Consider the following 18,001-nt stretch of genomic DNA (forward strand, 5'->3'; position numbering starts at 1 on the left):
TCACACTCTTCTTATCAGGCCTGCTTTTTGTAGGAAGTTCAGCAGACACTTCCTGCTATGTTCACTATCACCACAGTCCAATGTGTCCTTTAATCCTTCCCCTGTTAGTCCTGCTCTTGCCATTCCCTCCATCATGTCCTTCCGTTCCTCATTATATTTCCTGCAGTTAATGAATATATGTTGTCCTGTTTCCGGATGATTGCAATATTCACATAGTCCAGTTGGATGTTTCCCTATAATGTGAAGAGTGCTGTTCAGATTACTGTGTCCTAATCTTAGTCTTGTTATTGCAACTTGTTCTCTCCTGTTTCCTCCTCTGTGTCCGTCTCCCTCTTGTTTCCTGTTCCCAGTGCTGTTGCCATTCTGCCATGATTTTCCTCCATGTTAAATTCTCTCCCTCTGCTTTTGAAAGTTTAATTGTGGTGTCTATGCCTTCTTTTTTAACAGCTTTTTTCGCTTATGTGTCCACTCTTTCGTTTCCTATAATGCCCATGTGTGCTGGAACCCAAATGAATGTGACTGTAATACCTTGTTTTATGATGTGTGAATGTATCTCCATAATTTCCATAACCAGGTCTTTCTGAGTACTGGATATACCCAACTTTAAGCTGATCCGACCAGATGTTGAGTCACTGCAAATTAAAACTTTCCTTGGTTTGGTTTGTTCCACCCACTCCAAAGCCATCCAGATAGCATATAATTCAGCTGAATATACACTTGAAGAGTCTGATGTCCGCTTACATAATCCAAATCCATGTTCAGGAACTGCAAATGCAGAACCAGTTCTGTCTCTTTGGTCTTTTGATCCATCTGTAAACACCTGAAGATATTCTGCATATTTACTCTGTGTATAACTATAGAATTGATTTACCAAGTCCTCCTTTTTCTTCTTTACCTTAATTTCAAGAAGCTCTAAGTCTACATGATTCTTGTAACCACACAGGGGTTGTAGCCCACATCACTGTTGGACAAAACTCCACTCTGTACACTCCCAGTTCTCTTGCTGCTGCATCTCCTGTCCAGCCAAAACTTGATTTTTTGTTTGTTTCGTGGGTTGATGGGTGGGTGGGGTTGCCTTTTTGTCCTTACTGGTTCTGTGTTACTCTGTAAAGCTTTATTGAATTACCAATAAAAATACCTTGTCTGACATCGAGACCTCTTTAATGCCCTCTGCTGACCTGAATGTTACCTTAAGCATAACTGTCATCCCTTTCCTTTACTGACCAAGGCTGAAGGCTGTAACACAACAAAAGTTGATTTAATACAGTCAGACAAAACACAAGAACACTTCATTCATTTCACTGTGGTTTTATTCTTTTTACTGTATTGATGTGAAAGAGAAATCTCTTAATTCATGACTGCACTTTACAGCATTATATTCATATACATATATATTAAAAAAATCCAGTTTTGAACCATTTCCACATGTTACAAAATAAACCCAGATCAAGTGATTATCAATAACGACAATAACATACTTGCACTTAAAGAGGCCATCTGAACAACACTCCTTCCATGGTAACTGCAGGCCATAATAATCATGGAGAATAATACACAAACACCTGCTTTGATTAATTAAATCAATGTGGAAAATACGTGGCAAGCAGCGCTGAATTTTGGCACCTGATTATTCGGCGTGTGTTGGGCGTCCCGAGGGGAGTTTGGTGGAACATCTCTTTAAACACAGTACTATATTGCTGCTGCTTCAAAAGCATGGTGTAAAAAACATAGCGTAATGCAGAAACAACTCAGCTGCAACCCAACATAACACACTAGCCTGAATCTAGGCTACTTTGGCAAACTAAAAGCACCGCCACAAATTACTTATCACTTTGGGTTCACGGTACAAACATTAGTGAGATGTGGAGAAGTTGAGTCCAGATTTTTTTTTTCCCTCTACAATCTGCTTCGCTGCAGCCTGGCACAATAAGTGCATGTGTTCATGCATTTCAGTGTTTGAGTCCGTGTAGGTAGACGGAGAGGTAGTGTGTATGGTTGAGGAGGCCTCCCCAGTGTGGTGTACTAATGGCCTAGTCACTAGGAATCACAATGTCATGAAATAAAACAACAAACCACAGCTCTAATCATGATGTACAGACAAACAAAAAGAAATCTCGTACCTCTTAAAGATAGAAAGAAATAATAATGTGGCGGGTCTGACGGCCACAAAGTTGCTACATATGTCTGGAACGTTGTCTAAATTTGCCCCCAAACACGTGATTTCTTAAACTGTACAAAACAAAAGGAAGAAAATGCACAAGTGTCTTTTACGCTCGGCGTGTGTGACCTAGTAACAGCATCTTTGTGAGTTGAGGTTTGATGGGTAGACAGAGGACAAACGAAGAGGAGGAAGATGAACGTGAAGGAAGAAGTGAGCTTATATTACAGCAGGTTATGGACAGTGACACTATGGATACTGCAGTTACTATTATTGATGTTATTGTTATTTTTGGGGTGTTTTATCTCGACTTCTCAGTGGTTCTGTAGAGTAGGTAAAGTTTTGTGTTTGTCGCCTGTGAATGAAGTGAATGACAAAGTCCACAAGGGCAGTGTCTGAGATCAGACGGGGTGTAAAGAAGGTAGACTGACCTCTGCCTCAACAAGCTCCAGATATCTGCAGGCTTGACGAGATGGCGGTCTGACTACATGATATAAACCAGGGTGAAGAAAGGACTGGGGGGGGGGGGTCGCTGTCTCTTCGGTCATGATGCCATGTATTGGTGCTGCACCAGTAAGGCAGTGAGCACTGTGGTAAGTCTGGCTCTGTGACATTCAGTGCAGCGAGTAGGTGTGTCCCGTACAGATCGAGTTACCTGGGACTGTTTTAGAGCAACAAACGCATTGTGCAATCATTGGCCAGGTGAGCTGAGTTACACACCTTTCACACAATCAATAACAGTCTACTGGTTATGGGTAAATATTACGTCACTGTCAAGTTTCAAAACTGGTTGCTGCTCGCTGCTGGTTAATTTTGAATAAGAGTAAGGGTTGTGATGATGGTACGACTGCAATTAATGACTAATATAAAAACTGAGACAGGTAGCAAAAATTTACATTTGCGAAGCTGGATTTTTGCCTAAAAAATAGCTTAACAATTATGTTACCAATAGGGCTGCCACTAAGGATTATTAGCATTTTCAAATAATCTTCCGATTATTTCTCAATTAATCTATTAGTTGTTTGGTCTATAAAATATCAGTAAATAGTGAAAAATGTCAATCAGGGTTTCCCAAAGCCCAAGATGACGTCCTCAAATGTCTTGTTTTGTCCGCAACCCAAAGTTATTCAGTTTACTGTCACAGATGAGTAAAGAAACCAGAAAATCTTCACATTTAAGGAGCTGGAATTAGAGATTTTTAAGTCTAATGAAATTAATCATGCCAATTAATTGATCGTCAAACTAGTTGGCAAATAATTTAATAGTTGGAAACTAATGGATGAATCATTTCATCTCTAGTTATCAAAATAGTTAGTTTCTTTCTTTTAAAATTTAACTTCGTAATCATCTCAACACCAGACGAATCAGATTGTTTTTCCCATATATTCAGCCTGCTTCTAAAAATTGAACGCAACAATTCCTGCGCTTCAGTTCTTTCTTTTAGGATCAAGAAGCAATAAACTCTGTGCTGACAGGGATAGAAATTAAAACTATGGTGAAAACCCTTTTGTAGTCCTAAACGTCTACCTGTCTTCAACTGCCCATGGCCCTGATCTCATCGTCGTCTGATGGGAGTCAGTCTGGAGTAAAACAGCATTTCAGTTATGAGGAGGGATTGATCCAAACAGTCGCAACACATTCTGAACAGAGCACAAAGGCAATAAGTGACTGAGTGTCTGAAATCTGTCCTGACAAAAACAAGTTCATCTGAGTTGAATATTACATTCTGATTGTTGGTGGCATCACACTATGTGCCGCAGAGCTCTCTGCAGACAGATACTGCAGCGTGGATAAGACCCCCCCAACCTTAAAGGAATAGTTCACCTTAAAAAAGACGTGAAGTCATCTACCGCTCATCCCCACATCAAGTGTGTATGGACACACTTGTGAGCCTCGTATTTCCCTTGAACTTCTAAATAACTGAAGTTAAAATCATCTTTATTTTTAATCTGTAAAGTAGAATACATTTTGTTTCTCTAAACACTTTCAAATACCCGTGTGTCAAGAGCATGGGTTTATAAACCTGCATTAGTTGCTTTTTTGGCCACTTGAGGGCAGTGCAACAAGGTGTAAACACAGCATCGACTCATTTCCACCTTATTACGTTCAGTCACGTTAGCTAACAGTTGCTTATTTACGCATCCTGTGGACACAGAGGAACATAATTAATCGTTTGGGTTTGTTTGTGAGTTGTATTTGTGTCCAACTGACAAATGTAAGCCCAATATTTGCACTCGTTTGGTCTCCACTATCTCCTGAGGGGAATATTAACAAGTAATTTGTTAACTGTGACTGTTTGGTGCAGGACAGTAAACCAAAACAATGAGCCGAAAGAAGCTAAAATGCTCACTGGTGCTGGAGAATTGAGTGAGAATTCTCTGTGGATCAGTCACTCTGAGCGACACCACATTTAATGTTTTTCCACTGCTAATATAAAAATATTATTTAGTGCAGCTTTAAAGTCAAATATTTAGCTTTTCTTATATGGTTCTGATGCTGATCGATTGAGCCCTTCAATGGCAAGCAGAGTGCTTTAGGAAATACGGTTACATCAAGTTATCATTTCATAATTTTACTAGGCTCTAAAATGATGATTTCAGCCTGACTTAGGAGAACAAGAATAATCTACTTTGTAGTTGCACAAGCATTAAGTCTTGACTGACATGCAAGTGAGCAGATGACCAAGCTTTCATTTTGGGGTGAACTATTCCTTTAATGGTGATGCCTGTATCACAGAAATACAACAGCATAACAGACCTCTGAGATCAAAGCACAAGCTGCTATGGCAAAAATGACACAATTTCCCTTTTTTTCTTTTGATTTTTCATCCTTACAGAGCGTCCTGTGCAGTATGGTGAATATTTGTATGGTGCTGAAATAAGTATGGTTACATATATATAAGTACATTATGAGAATACAAGCATGGTATGATACAGTACGACTGGAAATAGCAAGATACAAACAAAGAGTGAGGTATAAATACAGCCATGTATTGTCATAGGCTTCAGCTGACTAACGAGAACCGATCAAGAAATTCCTAATTTTGCCGCACAGGGTAAAAAGTGAGAGTGACAATTTTTTTTATGTCACTAAAAATCTGGCTGTGAAAATTTATGAGCTATAAATTTGGATTACTCCACTACAAAAGATTTCTATGCAGAACAAAAGAAATTAAATGTTAATATAACATTTTTTAATGTCAAATTTAATTTCAGTCAACCACATATTTGGTTAAAATAGCAGTACCTTTTACTAGCAGGGGTTAGTTTCTACATATGTACACACTACCAGCAAGAATATGCATATTTACAAGTGGGTAGCAGCATTTCAGAAACCATGGCTGATAAAAAACACTACTTTGAAGAAGAAGAAGAAAAAAAAATCAGTCATGCCACTTAGACTTTTTGGAAGTTTCTTTTGTTTGTAGTTGAAGAAGCCCTGAAAAATTACCTCATACTTGTTTCTGCCAAATAGAATTGATGGGATTGAGGTCAGCTGAGCGCTATTCGTTGTCGCAGAAGCCATTAAGAAAGAGAAAGAGGTGGCAAAAGAGAATGAAAGATGAAACGGAAAACTTTGGAAAAGGTGAAATGTTAAGTACACAGAAAACAAAGAGGGACATAAAAGAAAGGGGAGACTGCATGTGTGTGTCTGCTGAACTCCCTGCAGTGATTATGTGTGTGTGGGTGAGACTGAAGAACTTTTTTTTTCTTGTGTGTGCACCACTGACATGTTACAGTGACTGTGCGCGGACCAAAATAAAACTCAACCACACCTATGACTGTGTGTGTGTGTGTGTGTGTGTGTGTGTGTGTGTGTATGTGTTGTGTGATGAAATGAGAGTGTCTTTGAGTGTGTGACATTAAGGTGCAGTGGTGCACACGGACCAGCAGGTGGGGCTGAGTGGCTCTAGAGGGCAGTGAGGCGGCCGGTGAGCGCCGCCTGGAGCTCAGAGGGGAGGAAGACTCCCAGCTCTGTGATGATGCCTCCTGTGATGAGCTGGTGAGGGGTCACGTCAAACGCCGGGTTCCACACCTCGATGCCTGCAATGAACAGTTAGGAATGAGTGACACTGTGGCGATACTCTAGATCAGTTTGTTACGGTTTAATTGCACAAAACAACAGAAATATGACAAAAAAAATAAACAAAACAAGTTGTGCAGGTGAGATTAAGAAAACCCTGTGGTTTATAAGGAATCTCACCTCAATAAGCAAAATAAGCAAACAGTAGCGTAATCAAGAAAGGTAAAAAAAATGAGCAACAACAAAGGGTCAATAAGCAAACTTAAAACAAGCAACGTAAATCAAGCAAAAACAGAAAATATATATAAATAAATGAGGATTACTTAAGCTATAATCAAGAGTTAATAAACATTTCTTTTTTTTTAAAGATATTTTTTGGGCATTTTTAAGCCTTTAATTGATAGGACAGACAAGTGTGAAAGGGGGAGAGAGAGAGGGAGTGACATGCAGCAAAGGGCCGCAGGCTGGATTCGAACCCGGGCCACTGTGGCAACAGCCTTGTACATGGGGCGCCTGCTCTACCACTGAGCCACCGACGCCCCAAGAGTTAATAAACATTTCTGATGATCCAAACTTTTCATTTTGCCAATGAAGCCAATAGATTTAGACATTTTATATTGCAAAAAGACTGAATATGACTCTTCCAACTTTTAGTTTCATCAACCAGGACTCCAAAGAAATATATTGTCCAATTTGTGTACTCCCAAGTGTACAGACTTTCTTGGGAGCAACAATGGATTGTAACTTTTTCAGCAAGAGACTAACATAGTGCTACCTCAGAAACTACCGGTACAGAGGGTGAGGCTAACACACCTAGCCATGCTACAGCTGCTGCTGACTTAGCAGCTACGGGTAAGTTCACATGAGAGAAGAGCTGAAAATATTAAAAGAATCATCTCAAGTGAAACTCAGTTTTATGCAATACATGTAGTTCCTGCTTCGTCTTTCTTACAGCCAAGCGGTCCTTGGCCTAAAAAACACTAAAGACCCCCTGCTTTAAGCTAACAAAGTTATTCTACTTATGACCCCTTGACCTAGGTTTATTATAGTATGTATTGTACTGTACCCAGCACTGCAACGTGAGTGACTTTCTCATCTCAGATTATTTTTTCCTGGGTTGGGAACAACTGGCGTATGGGATCTTTTAACACATCTGCCGGCTTGGCTTGAAGCAGTTTAACTTTCAGGCTGTTCTTTTGATTTTGCTTGGCTTCTACCGCTTTAAGCAGCGGTGGTTATTCAAACATGTCATCGAATCGTCACTGAACGATGACGAAGTCCATCTAACGTCACCGCAACCCACTTGGAGGTGGTTGAGCGTGCTTTGACCCAACTCAGGAGATAGTCGTTCTCGGGCAACCAGCACAACTCGGTACATTATAACTCGTAATGGAAATGCAAAAACAACACGTCATGGTTTGGCTCAACACAAAAAAAGTGCGAATGGAAAAGCCGTCATAGTGCGTCACTCAGTACTTCCAGACTTCATTATTCTATCTGTGGAAGCCACAAACTTAAATCTTTAAAAGATGGGTCACTAATACATAATTTATTTTTTTAAAAAGGTGTAGTAATTTCCTAAAACAGCTGGGCACTTGTTTTGTTGTTCGTTTTTTTTTTTTAGTTTAGCAAAATCACTCAAGCAGGAGTAAACAGTGCACCACATTCGATGCTCCAGTGAGTATTTACAGCTGCAGGAGGGTGTATGTGGGACTGACTCTAAATAAGATACAGTGCCTCTGTTTATGGTGATGAAGAAGAACATGTCACCCAGTGCAACTGTGTGTCTTACTAATGCCATTTTAATAGTTGTTAGACTCCATGGCACAGAGGAATACCCTAAATTAGGCTTTACCTTCAGAGGCAATACTTGTTAGTGTCATCAGTTCATTTTCTTTTAATGGGATTTACCGACTGTAAGACAAAAAAAAAAAGTAAAATAATGGCCTTATAATAAAAAAAAAAACCAAAAGTCAGCTCTATGATTTTATTTTAAATTGCCGTTGAGAAGGAAGACCAGTGAAGTGTTTGAGAGTAAAGTTTAAGAAAGAGGGAAGCATAATGTACGAGCACACATCCTCTTCTCAGGGGGCCAGTGTGCTCATTAAATGTGTGCTTTAATTACTGTGATGTCACCGAGCACCTCTCTGCTCTGGCAACATAATTAGAGATCAAATGACTCAATTCAGCACTAATAAACTCACTGAAAACACACTTGCAACGTCCGCTTCTATGAACTCATTGACTCTGTGAGGGCTCAGTGAATCCTGCTAAGCCATTGAGGGCTTTTTAAAAACACCCTTCTGAACACATTTTGTAAGTCTGCTATTCTGCAGACTGCCATGGGGGACTTACCCACAAATCATAGCAATCCAATGTCAAAAACAATGACCTGGGGCAGAGTCCCAAATCAAATGAAAAAGATATGTGTGTAATATTTTTACATCTAAATCACTATTATCAAGCCACAATTCCTTTTATTTTGAACGCCAATGTCAAAAGTTGAACCTTTGCCCTCATCGTCACATTCATCACCAACGTGAAGGACTCCAGCGGTGAAACTTTACAGCCTGAGGATCAGGTGGCAGCCTACATCTAGTTTAAGACACCCAAGAGGATCCTTTTGAGGTTTTGTGGTGGTGGAACGAGCATGCTAAAATATATTTTTAATATATTTTTTAATCTGGCGGTGATTGTACGGAATGTTTTTGCCTTTCCAGCGTCGAACGCAGCCAGTGAAAGAGACTTTTCCTCCACTGGATTTGTAATTCAAGAACTAAGATCCCAGCTTAATGCAAGTGACTGTAGCCCGTGTGTATTTAATCACTGGTGTGGGTCTGGTTGCGGGACTCTTCTTAATGGATGGGTGTGGCTTTGACTTAGATATAATGACGGGTAAGGAGCTGGTTCAGGTTTTCATAAATGGACCAGTGCAGGACTTTGGCCTGAGGCACCCTGGTGGCACAGTTATACTTGACTTTTGACCTATGGGCCACATTAGGGTGCTGGTTTAGGTTAGGGGACTGCAAATACCAAAAGGCATCTGGAAGGCTCTGGCTCAGGTTATTGTTTTACTCCCAGCACACTACCATATAGAAAATATGGGGCGAGGTTTACAAGTCAAAAAGGCAGTGTGAACAAGTACATAAGAAAACTGGATCAAACAGAACAATATAATGAAAACTGTGAGAAAGATTAATGGTGTTAAAGAATTGAAAATGTCAGTCCAATAATAACTCTTTCATTTGGCTCCCCCTAGTGGCCAATTCAGGGTGCCGGCCAGGTTAGGGGTCAGGCCTGCTGACCGTTTTCTAATTCACAATGAAAATAAATGGATATTTTTGTAGTTTGAATGTAAATAAGATGCAAGAGTGCATAATAACGCTTCAAAATAGAGCTTGTTTGTCAAAAAAAAGTGTCAGGGGAGGGGAGGATTCCTCGGAGCCTCCGACAGAAGGCCGGCTAAACTTTAATGTCCTCAAATCCTAGAAATGCCCCTGCTTCATTCTGCCTTTTATTGTTATTTCATTTTATCTGATAAATATTATTAAGGTTTGTTTATTAACTGGCCCCTGGCGTCCTGTCAAAAAATCCCCCAAAAGAGATAGCAGCAAGAGCTTTGTAAGATCATAGCCCAACATTTTACTGGCCCCAAACATGCCTCTGTACAGGTAACGTGATTTCACAAAGTGCTGTTCCCTTCCTCATACAGCATTCGGAACACTTGCAGCCTCTTTAACTCTGGCACTTATACTGCAAGTGACGTCAATTAAAGTCTGTGAGGGTTCAGTGCTTAGGGCTTAGGGCGGACTTTGGAACTGGGCCATGCTCATCCATCTCTCCAAAGCCTGAATGCTTTCTCCATCACTCTCAGTCCACTGCTGAGCTCCCAGTTTGTACCTGTTATCTTAAACCTTTTAAAAACAACATTTGTGACCTCTCCCCCGCATATAACCCCCCCAACATCCCACACTTCTTACCCGGGGCAGCAATGGGGACTCCATTTATACTGGTGAGTTCCTCAGGGGGGCGCACTTCGATGATGATGTCCCTGCCGCTCTCCAGGCTCAAGTCGCATGACGTGCTGGGTGCGGCCACATAGAAGGGAATCCCATGATGCTTTGCAGCAATGGCAAGCTGGTATGTGCCCACCTTGTTGGCGGTGTCACCGTTGGCAACCACCCTGTCTGCGCCCACCACCACAGCTAAGAGAGGGAGAACACAATTGGAAAATTACTGCTAAGAAAAGAGGAAGATTTGAATAAAAGGAAGAAGAGACACAAACACACACCTGTGATGTCCATTTCTCTCATGGTGAGGGCTGCCATGCTGTCTGTAATAAGTGTGGCAGGGATTCCCTCTGCTACCGCCTCATACGCCGTCAGTCTGGACCCCTGGTTGTACGGCCTCGTCTCTGTGCAGTACACACGCTTCAGCCTGCCCAGCGCGTGCAGGCTTCGCACCACGCCTACACATAAGCACGAGTCATTATTACAGTTACAGTGCCATAAGTATTTTAACAATCACCCTCTTTTCCCATTCACACCCACAGCTCCAGTCTTACCGAGCGCAGTCCCATATCCAGCTGTGGCCAGCGAGCCGGTGTTGCAGTGTGTGAGGATGGTCACAGAGTCCCTCGGAACGCCGGAGAGGATGTGCTGGGCACCATAGTTACCGATCTTCCTGTTGTCATTGACGTCACGCTCCAGCATGTCTTCGATCCAGGCAATTACACTGTAGGAGGGGGGCCACAAGAGGTGGGAATTGAGAAGAGGCTCCGTCTGCCACTGTGGACTCAACGAGTCCATCAAGTCTGTAGTTACAATATGCCTGCATGCTTCTGTTTTTCCCAACTTCAGTGTCTCCATTCATCTAATTCATAATGTGAGGTTTTTACCTTATCCCTCCCTCACTGCTCCTACTGTAGCTGTATCACATTTCTCCTGACGTCCTTATCTTTCCTTCACTAACAGTATCAGTCAGTTATATAATTGTAGCCACTGATCTCAGTCATCTGTTGCATAAAGTGTACACTGGTCAACTCACAACAAGTTTCAAGACCCATGTGTCCGTGCGAGGTTATTCATCCCACTGCTCCTCCAGTATCACTCCTCAGCACAAACTATGCCCATTGCCTGTAGTGCCTAACAGTTTCACAGTGAAACATAACTAAGATGACCCATCACCTCTGCTGCACTGTGACTTTCAGCTACAGATTCATCACCCAGCAGCACTTCTACTGCTTATGATGGGAGGAAAGGGAGTTCTGAGTAGTTTCAATGGGCCATATTCACGAATATGTGCATAGAAATGTTCTCACCTTGCCCAAAAAATACATAAGCAAAAAAAATAAAACCACTGGCAGGTGAAGTGAATGGTATTGTTCATTTTGTTACAATGCATTGTTCTGCTGAGCAACCTTTGGGTCCTGGCTTTCACCTGACATGCTCCATCCACCCAAACACCGTCGCAGACCAAGTACCCCCCTCATGGCAACGGTACATCCATATGGGAGTGGCCCCCTCAACAGGACAATGCATCATGCCACACCACAGAAACTGCTCAGCAATCGTCCAAGGAACGTCACAGAGAGCTCAAGGCTTTGACCTAGCTTCCTAATTCCCAAGATCCTTATCTGATTGAGAAATCGCGGGATGTGCTGGTACCCAACCTCACAACCTACTGGATTCAAAGGATCTGCTGCCAACGCCCTGGTGCCAGACACCACAGGACGACTCCCAGAGGTCCTGTGTCCAAACCAAAATAGGTGAGAGCCAAGTCCGATCCACCAGGGGAGGCCCCACCATGGATCGCAGGTGCCTCTGGTGTACTGGCACTTCCACAAATGCTCGATTAGATTGGGATCTGGGAAATTCTGAGGCCAGGTCGATGCCTTGAGCTCTTTGTCACATCCCTCAGACCATTCCTGAGCAGTTTTTGCAGTTTGGCATGGTGCATTGTCCTGCTAGGGGCCACTGCCACTGCCAGGAAGTGCTGCTGCCATGAGGGGGCGGTGCTTGGTCTGCAACGGCATTTGGGTGGGTGGAGTGCATCCACATGAATGCCAGGAACCAAAGTTTCTCAGCAGAACATTACCGTTGGATTAATGACACATGTACACCGTCCAATTTTTGTTACCAACATGTAAGTGAATCAGAATCATTTCAAATTGACAGAGGCATGCCCACTATTTGCAACTGGCATACTGTCATGCCCAAATTTCTCTATATAAGGAAATATGTTTGTCTGGGGGTGTATCAGGGAGACAGCAGTGCTGTTTTCAGTCCGGCCCAGGTCTCTGCTAACTCCTGTGTTTCACACTGTGATTGCTATACAATAATTTATGGCCGTCATTACAAACATCATTATCACTACGACAAAGGTTTGGCTTCAATCTCATTGTGGTGCTCGTAATACAAATTAAAGGACTCCATCTGTGTGTTTTTAGTGCATCAAAAATTAGTAATAAATAAATTACCGGCCAACTGTTTCACTGATAATAGAGTGCTGCAGGATTGATGTTTATTTGTAGGCCATCACGGACATCACAGACATGGTGATTTTTCCATTGGATTTTGGATTATTGCAGAAAATAAGCTCTGTGGTTTACGATACTTACAAGTGTTATTCAGCAACATAATCTTCCCAAATGACGTCACTTTTATGATTTTCAAAGTGTAAATAGCTAATAAATTAACTACACTTGGGTCGCATGACTCAAAAGTCGCCACCACAACAAGACTGTAAAGCTGTGTTGAGCATGATGACGTATGTAGTCTTATTTGGGCACTGTTAGCAACTGTCTTTTTTAATGTTTAATGCCTGTACATGTACAGGCATTAAACTTTCACATTGGGGTATTTACTGACAGATCTGATATCACAGAACAAAACGTGAAAGTCTCTTAGGCTTGTATAAACTACAGACCTTATTTCAGACAACTTAAACCCATTCAAAAAAACCGAGGGAACTAGGAGTGCTAAAATGCTAACTCACCTACATTTGTATCTCTCTTGCTAATTCTTTTTATGCCTTTATCATGGTGTAGATTGTATTGTCGTTGAAATATTTTAGTTATGACATAAATTGCTGAGGCACCAATTTCATACTCATTAAATAAATTTGGCCAATGCATTAGTAAATAAATGGTTCTAAATACTGCTGCCTATTAAAGCCTTTTTAAATTAATACAGTGTTAATATGCGATTCCTTTAGTTAAAAGGTGTCTTTACATTTTCTAAGACAGCTGGGCCTTCAGCATCAGTGTGTACACATGGTCTGAGGCAGTTCTAAATTTGTTCCCAGAGTACAAAAAAATTCAGCTAAGAAAATATTAATGTACCTTGGATTTTTGCATAAAACATTCGTATGCACGGTTTAAGCACAGATTTGTGTGCACGCACTGTTTGTGAATGAGGTCCAATCTCTCAAAACAAGTATCAATCCAACTTTTTATTTTGGATTCTGATCCCTCAACTCTGAAATTCTGACTCCCACTCCAGCACCAGTGCTTTATTCAAATTTAAAATCTGCATACCTCTGCATCAAACTTAGTTGAACTGTTATATTATCTACCATGATAACATTGGGGGATTGTTCTGGCATGGAGTCAGGTGCACGCTGTGAATGAATGACTGTAAATGGCACAAACACTGGCTTTTTTTAATAACACTGATGAAGACACTGTATCAAATGTAGACAGCAAAGCATCTGGTCAAACCTGATCTGCTTGGTGTATTGTCCCAACCTGACCACCACTATCCACCTGGATGCTATTTTTCCATCAACACTAACGTCTCTCTTAACACGTTCTGCTTCTTTCCCGCTCGCCTGCATGTGTAGCTTTTAACTACAGTCCTGTTAACCCAATTAATACTGTAAAAATAACACTACTCGGGATTTCTTTATCACGCTGACACTTACTCTGCACAGACAAGTACGGTTTCCCAATTTTCACATTTTATATGATCTGATAACTTTCACAGCTTTTTCAAGAAGACACCTGCAGCTGGTGTTGAACAACGACATGCTGCAGTAGCAGTTCAGAAGTTGGGATCTTCTCAATTCACAGAATAAGTTTTACTGATATGACAGAGCAGGAGATCCATATGCTCAAGTTTTGCCTTAAAAGGTGTCCTGTGGCGTTTTCTTTCTGTTTACATTCACTAAAACTCACTGTTTGTATCCTTGAGGCTAAACAAACGTTTTTCCAGCACAAATGCGTTATCTTCTTGATAAAACACTTTCAAAGCTGTTTTTTTTGTTTGTTTGAAGCCAGCATTGTTTACATCCATGTTTACTTGCTAACGGTTTTTTCTTCCCTGCTCAACTGCCACCGAGATCAGTGGAAAATTGTGAAACCATTGGGAGGATTGTGTGACACCCGCATGCATGGTCCTCATGCTCAAAAAATAATTAAACAGGAGCCCACTCACAAAAACATGGCTCCATTGCACTACTAGTGATCGAAACGCAGAGTACTTCTAACTAAACAATTGGTTAAAGCAAAATTAGACTACCGTGCACACAGGCAAGCAAATCAAGATTTTGGTCAGTCAACATTAACTTGTGCTCTGAACAGGGTTCATATTAACCAACCAGGGGGCGCATGGGAAAAAAATTGCAATATTCCTCATTTGTGACAATTTACTTAAATACAAAACGTGGCAGAACAAATCTGCACTTAAAGGTTAGGTTCACATTTTTATCTATCTACAAACAATGCTCAGTGTCCACTTTAAAATTTACTGGCCCCTGTAACCATTCTTCCTGTCCGTACCGGCCCTGAAGAAATCCCTCCAAGTGTGATTTCAATAGAGAGGTGAAGTCCCGCCTCTACTGGTGTCTCCCATGGGAAAATATATACGGCAATCAACACAAGAAACAAATAACTTCTTGATCCAGTCTGAACTGTGCCATGAATTACACATGTGATGTTTTATCACTTTAAAAGATAATTTAGCAAGTGGAGACAGTCACAGTTTGTCAAAGGTTTGTAGTACATTTATGTGAAACTGCTCAGTGAACCACATCTCTTGTCTCGCACAATATACGTCACCTACACCAGCTAGGTAATTCAAGTCCGTTCCACACACGCCTGATGTGTTTAATCCAGTAACTCCTGGTCTTTAAAAAAAATCAGCCTGGAAGTGAAAGAACGAGCAAGATTCACATTGCTCATGCCAGTTCATTCCAGTATGAAGCACAAAGGCATTGTAGCTTAAGCCAGAGAAAAAATTGTGATGTCACCTACGACCTTTGCAGCATATTTATTACGTATTTTCATAGTTTTACACTTCAACAGTTTCACAATGAACTGTGACTTTCTTGAATTGCAAAATTATCTTTAAAATTGACAAACATCATCTGTGTAATTCATGGCACAGTTCGTACAGGACTTATTTGTCTCTTGTCGTTGATTACTGGACATATCTTTCCCAAAAATGGTCCCATGGTGGTCCACTGGACGAGGAGAGACTTCCCGTTTCTATTTAAGTGTTGGGAACAACTATGGGTCCTTGATTTGTTTAGAAAATGCTTTTCAAAGTTTAGCCAAAGCTAACATGATCTCAGCAGCCAGACATATCAGGTGGGCATCCTCCATAGTTGCTGCCCTTTTAGTGCAAAATGTCCCTCTTTGTGTTTATTCTCCGAGCTCCAGCCAAGGGAGAGTAACAAGAAGAGAGAATGAAGTTGTTACAACACAGCAACTTTTGACGATACCCATTTGATTTACAACAAACTGCTTAAGCCTCACATTAGCTTTCGTTAAACTTTGACATGTGTTTTTGTTCCCCATCACACACATTAATCTCATTAAAATCTCATTAGGGAAGGGTCTGTGAGTGCTGCTATCCTTAATCAGCGTTTCAGTGAATCAGAACACCACAAAACAACTGACAAACACTGAATCCATGCAGCTGCCTGGTGGGTAACCTGAGGCTGCATCTCTCACCTTTCTCTGAGCTGCTCCGAGTTCTTCTCCATGCTCTCATTCTCAGCAAACTCCATCAGCTCGCGGGCGGCCCGGCCCATGTTGACGGCGGTGGGGCGAGCTGAGGTCAGGTGGCACAGGGACTCCCTGATGAAGGTCACAGGGTCATCACCCCCGGCGCCTGCCCGCAACTCCACAGCCAGGCTGAGGCAGCCAACGATGGCGATGGCTGGGGCGCCCCGCACCTGGAGGAGGAGAAGGAAGAGTCAGCATCACATTGTGGTCCTCCTCTTTGGTTTCTATGCCAACTTCCGACAGCTGTCTCCATGAGGATTATTAATCTCTTCCCGCCACAGAGTTGTAAATGTGTGATCACTGAGCCAAAAGTTGTCACAGCAGCTTTGACTGAGATGATATCATCTGATAAATATCTGTCTCAGAGTCATTTCTCTCTCTGTACCATCAGACTCCATTATCATGACATCACCCTCTGCTTATGGTACATTCCTTCACTATGACACAGGATCAAACGTGTGTGTCTAACCGGGGAAGACAAAAGAGTGAATATCTGCTCAGCCCTGAGAAGTGAACATCTGAAAATGTCTCCAGCTGTTACAAAACTTGAACACCATGCAAGTATCTGAACGCCTCTCCATGTCAGGGCTTCAGGTATATGGAGGGAGAAATGAGCTGGAGGTGTCACTGAGTGCAGCGCAAAGACCCAAACGCGAACAAAAACCCTGGCAAAGGTCATTAATAATTCATCAATAATCTCTCCCAAAGAAAGAGGAGGAGGGGTGCATATTTCATGGGTGGGTGGCTGTGTGCAGATGCCTAGTTTGTCGCGCTTGCACATGATAATGTGAAAACTATATATAAAGGGTGGTCGTAAGGGGGGGGAGGAGGGATGGCGGGTGCTGCAGGTGCATCCAAAACAAAAATACAGGCCGACAGCGGGAGCACGGTGGCGAGCATATGGCAACACACGCGTGCAGCGGTGGGAGCACAAAAGACCCGAGCAGGGAAAAAAGAGCCATGCACGACGGGGATAAATGCACAAGCAGCGGGCATCTGGGAAGTGGGAGAGAGTGAGGAGGGGTGGAGAGGGGGAAGAAAGGAGCTCCGTACCTTCATGGACTTGATGGCCTCGTAAGCGTCCTGCACCGAGCGGATCTCATCGTAAGCGGTCTGGTGTGGCAGCAGCAGCTGGTTGAGGATCTGCAGAGACCCGGCCCGGTAGCGGATCGCTTCCAGCGTCATGACCGAAGAGCGAGGCGGGATTGTGGGAGAAATAACACGGATAGACCGGTTGCGGGCGGGTGCGCGCACACGCACTCACACACTCTCACACACACACTCTCTGTCACACACACTTTCACTCACACACACACACACTGAGCGGAGACACGTTGAAGTGACCGCGGCCTGGCTGTCGGCAGTCCCGGGAGCCGTCGCAAAGAGGAGCAAAGTGCAGCAGGAGGAAGAGGAGGAGGAGGAGGAGGTGCGGGCGGGACGGAGTAAAGAGAGGAGAAGGTCTGCTGTGATGCACGGGAGGAGAGATAAGGAGAGGAGTGAGAGAAGGGCTGGAAACCTTCACACACTGACAGACAAGCAGGGAGGCAGACACGGAACCACGTGTTCAGCCGAGCAGGAAGCCCTCGCGTCTGTGTCCACGCCCACCAAAGTCTCGCGGGTTGTCCAATTTTTCCAAGACTCTCCTCTTGTGTTGCTGCGCACCATCCCCCCTCTCATCTTTTCCCCCTTTGTCAGGGGAAATTTCACATTCAAACACGTTATTAGCATAACACCAAAGCCCCAAAGCTTCCCCCCAACAACAGCAAGCATTGTCTGGGAGAGGAATCTATTTTTGTCTCAGGTTTCATTAT

The 18,001-nt window shown here is 42.6% G+C and overlaps 1 protein-coding gene across 1 annotated transcript; it reads right to left on the reverse strand.

Moving 5' to 3' along the window:
- Positions 1-1,298: 1,298 nt before the first annotated feature.
- mri1 (methylthioribose-1-phosphate isomerase 1) lies at positions 1,299-17,741 on the reverse strand. The gene is made up of 6 exons (XM_050044470.1): positions 17,244-17,741; positions 16,137-16,360; positions 10,746-10,915; positions 10,473-10,649; positions 10,162-10,386; positions 1,299-6,201 (listed from the first exon to the last, which is right to left on the reverse strand). The coding sequence occupies exons 1-6, from the start codon at positions 17,373-17,375 to the stop codon at positions 6,068-6,070; spliced, it is 1,062 nt and encodes a 353-aa protein (XP_049900427.1). The 5' UTR covers positions 17,376-17,741; the 3' UTR covers positions 1,299-6,067.
- Positions 17,742-18,001: the final 260 nt, after the last annotated feature.

Source organism: Epinephelus moara, chromosome 5 (assembly GCF_006386435.1).
Source record: "Epinephelus moara isolate mb chromosome 5, YSFRI_EMoa_1.0, whole genome shotgun sequence".
NCBI classification, from domain to species: Eukaryota; Metazoa; Chordata; class Actinopteri; order Perciformes; family Serranidae; genus Epinephelus; species Epinephelus moara.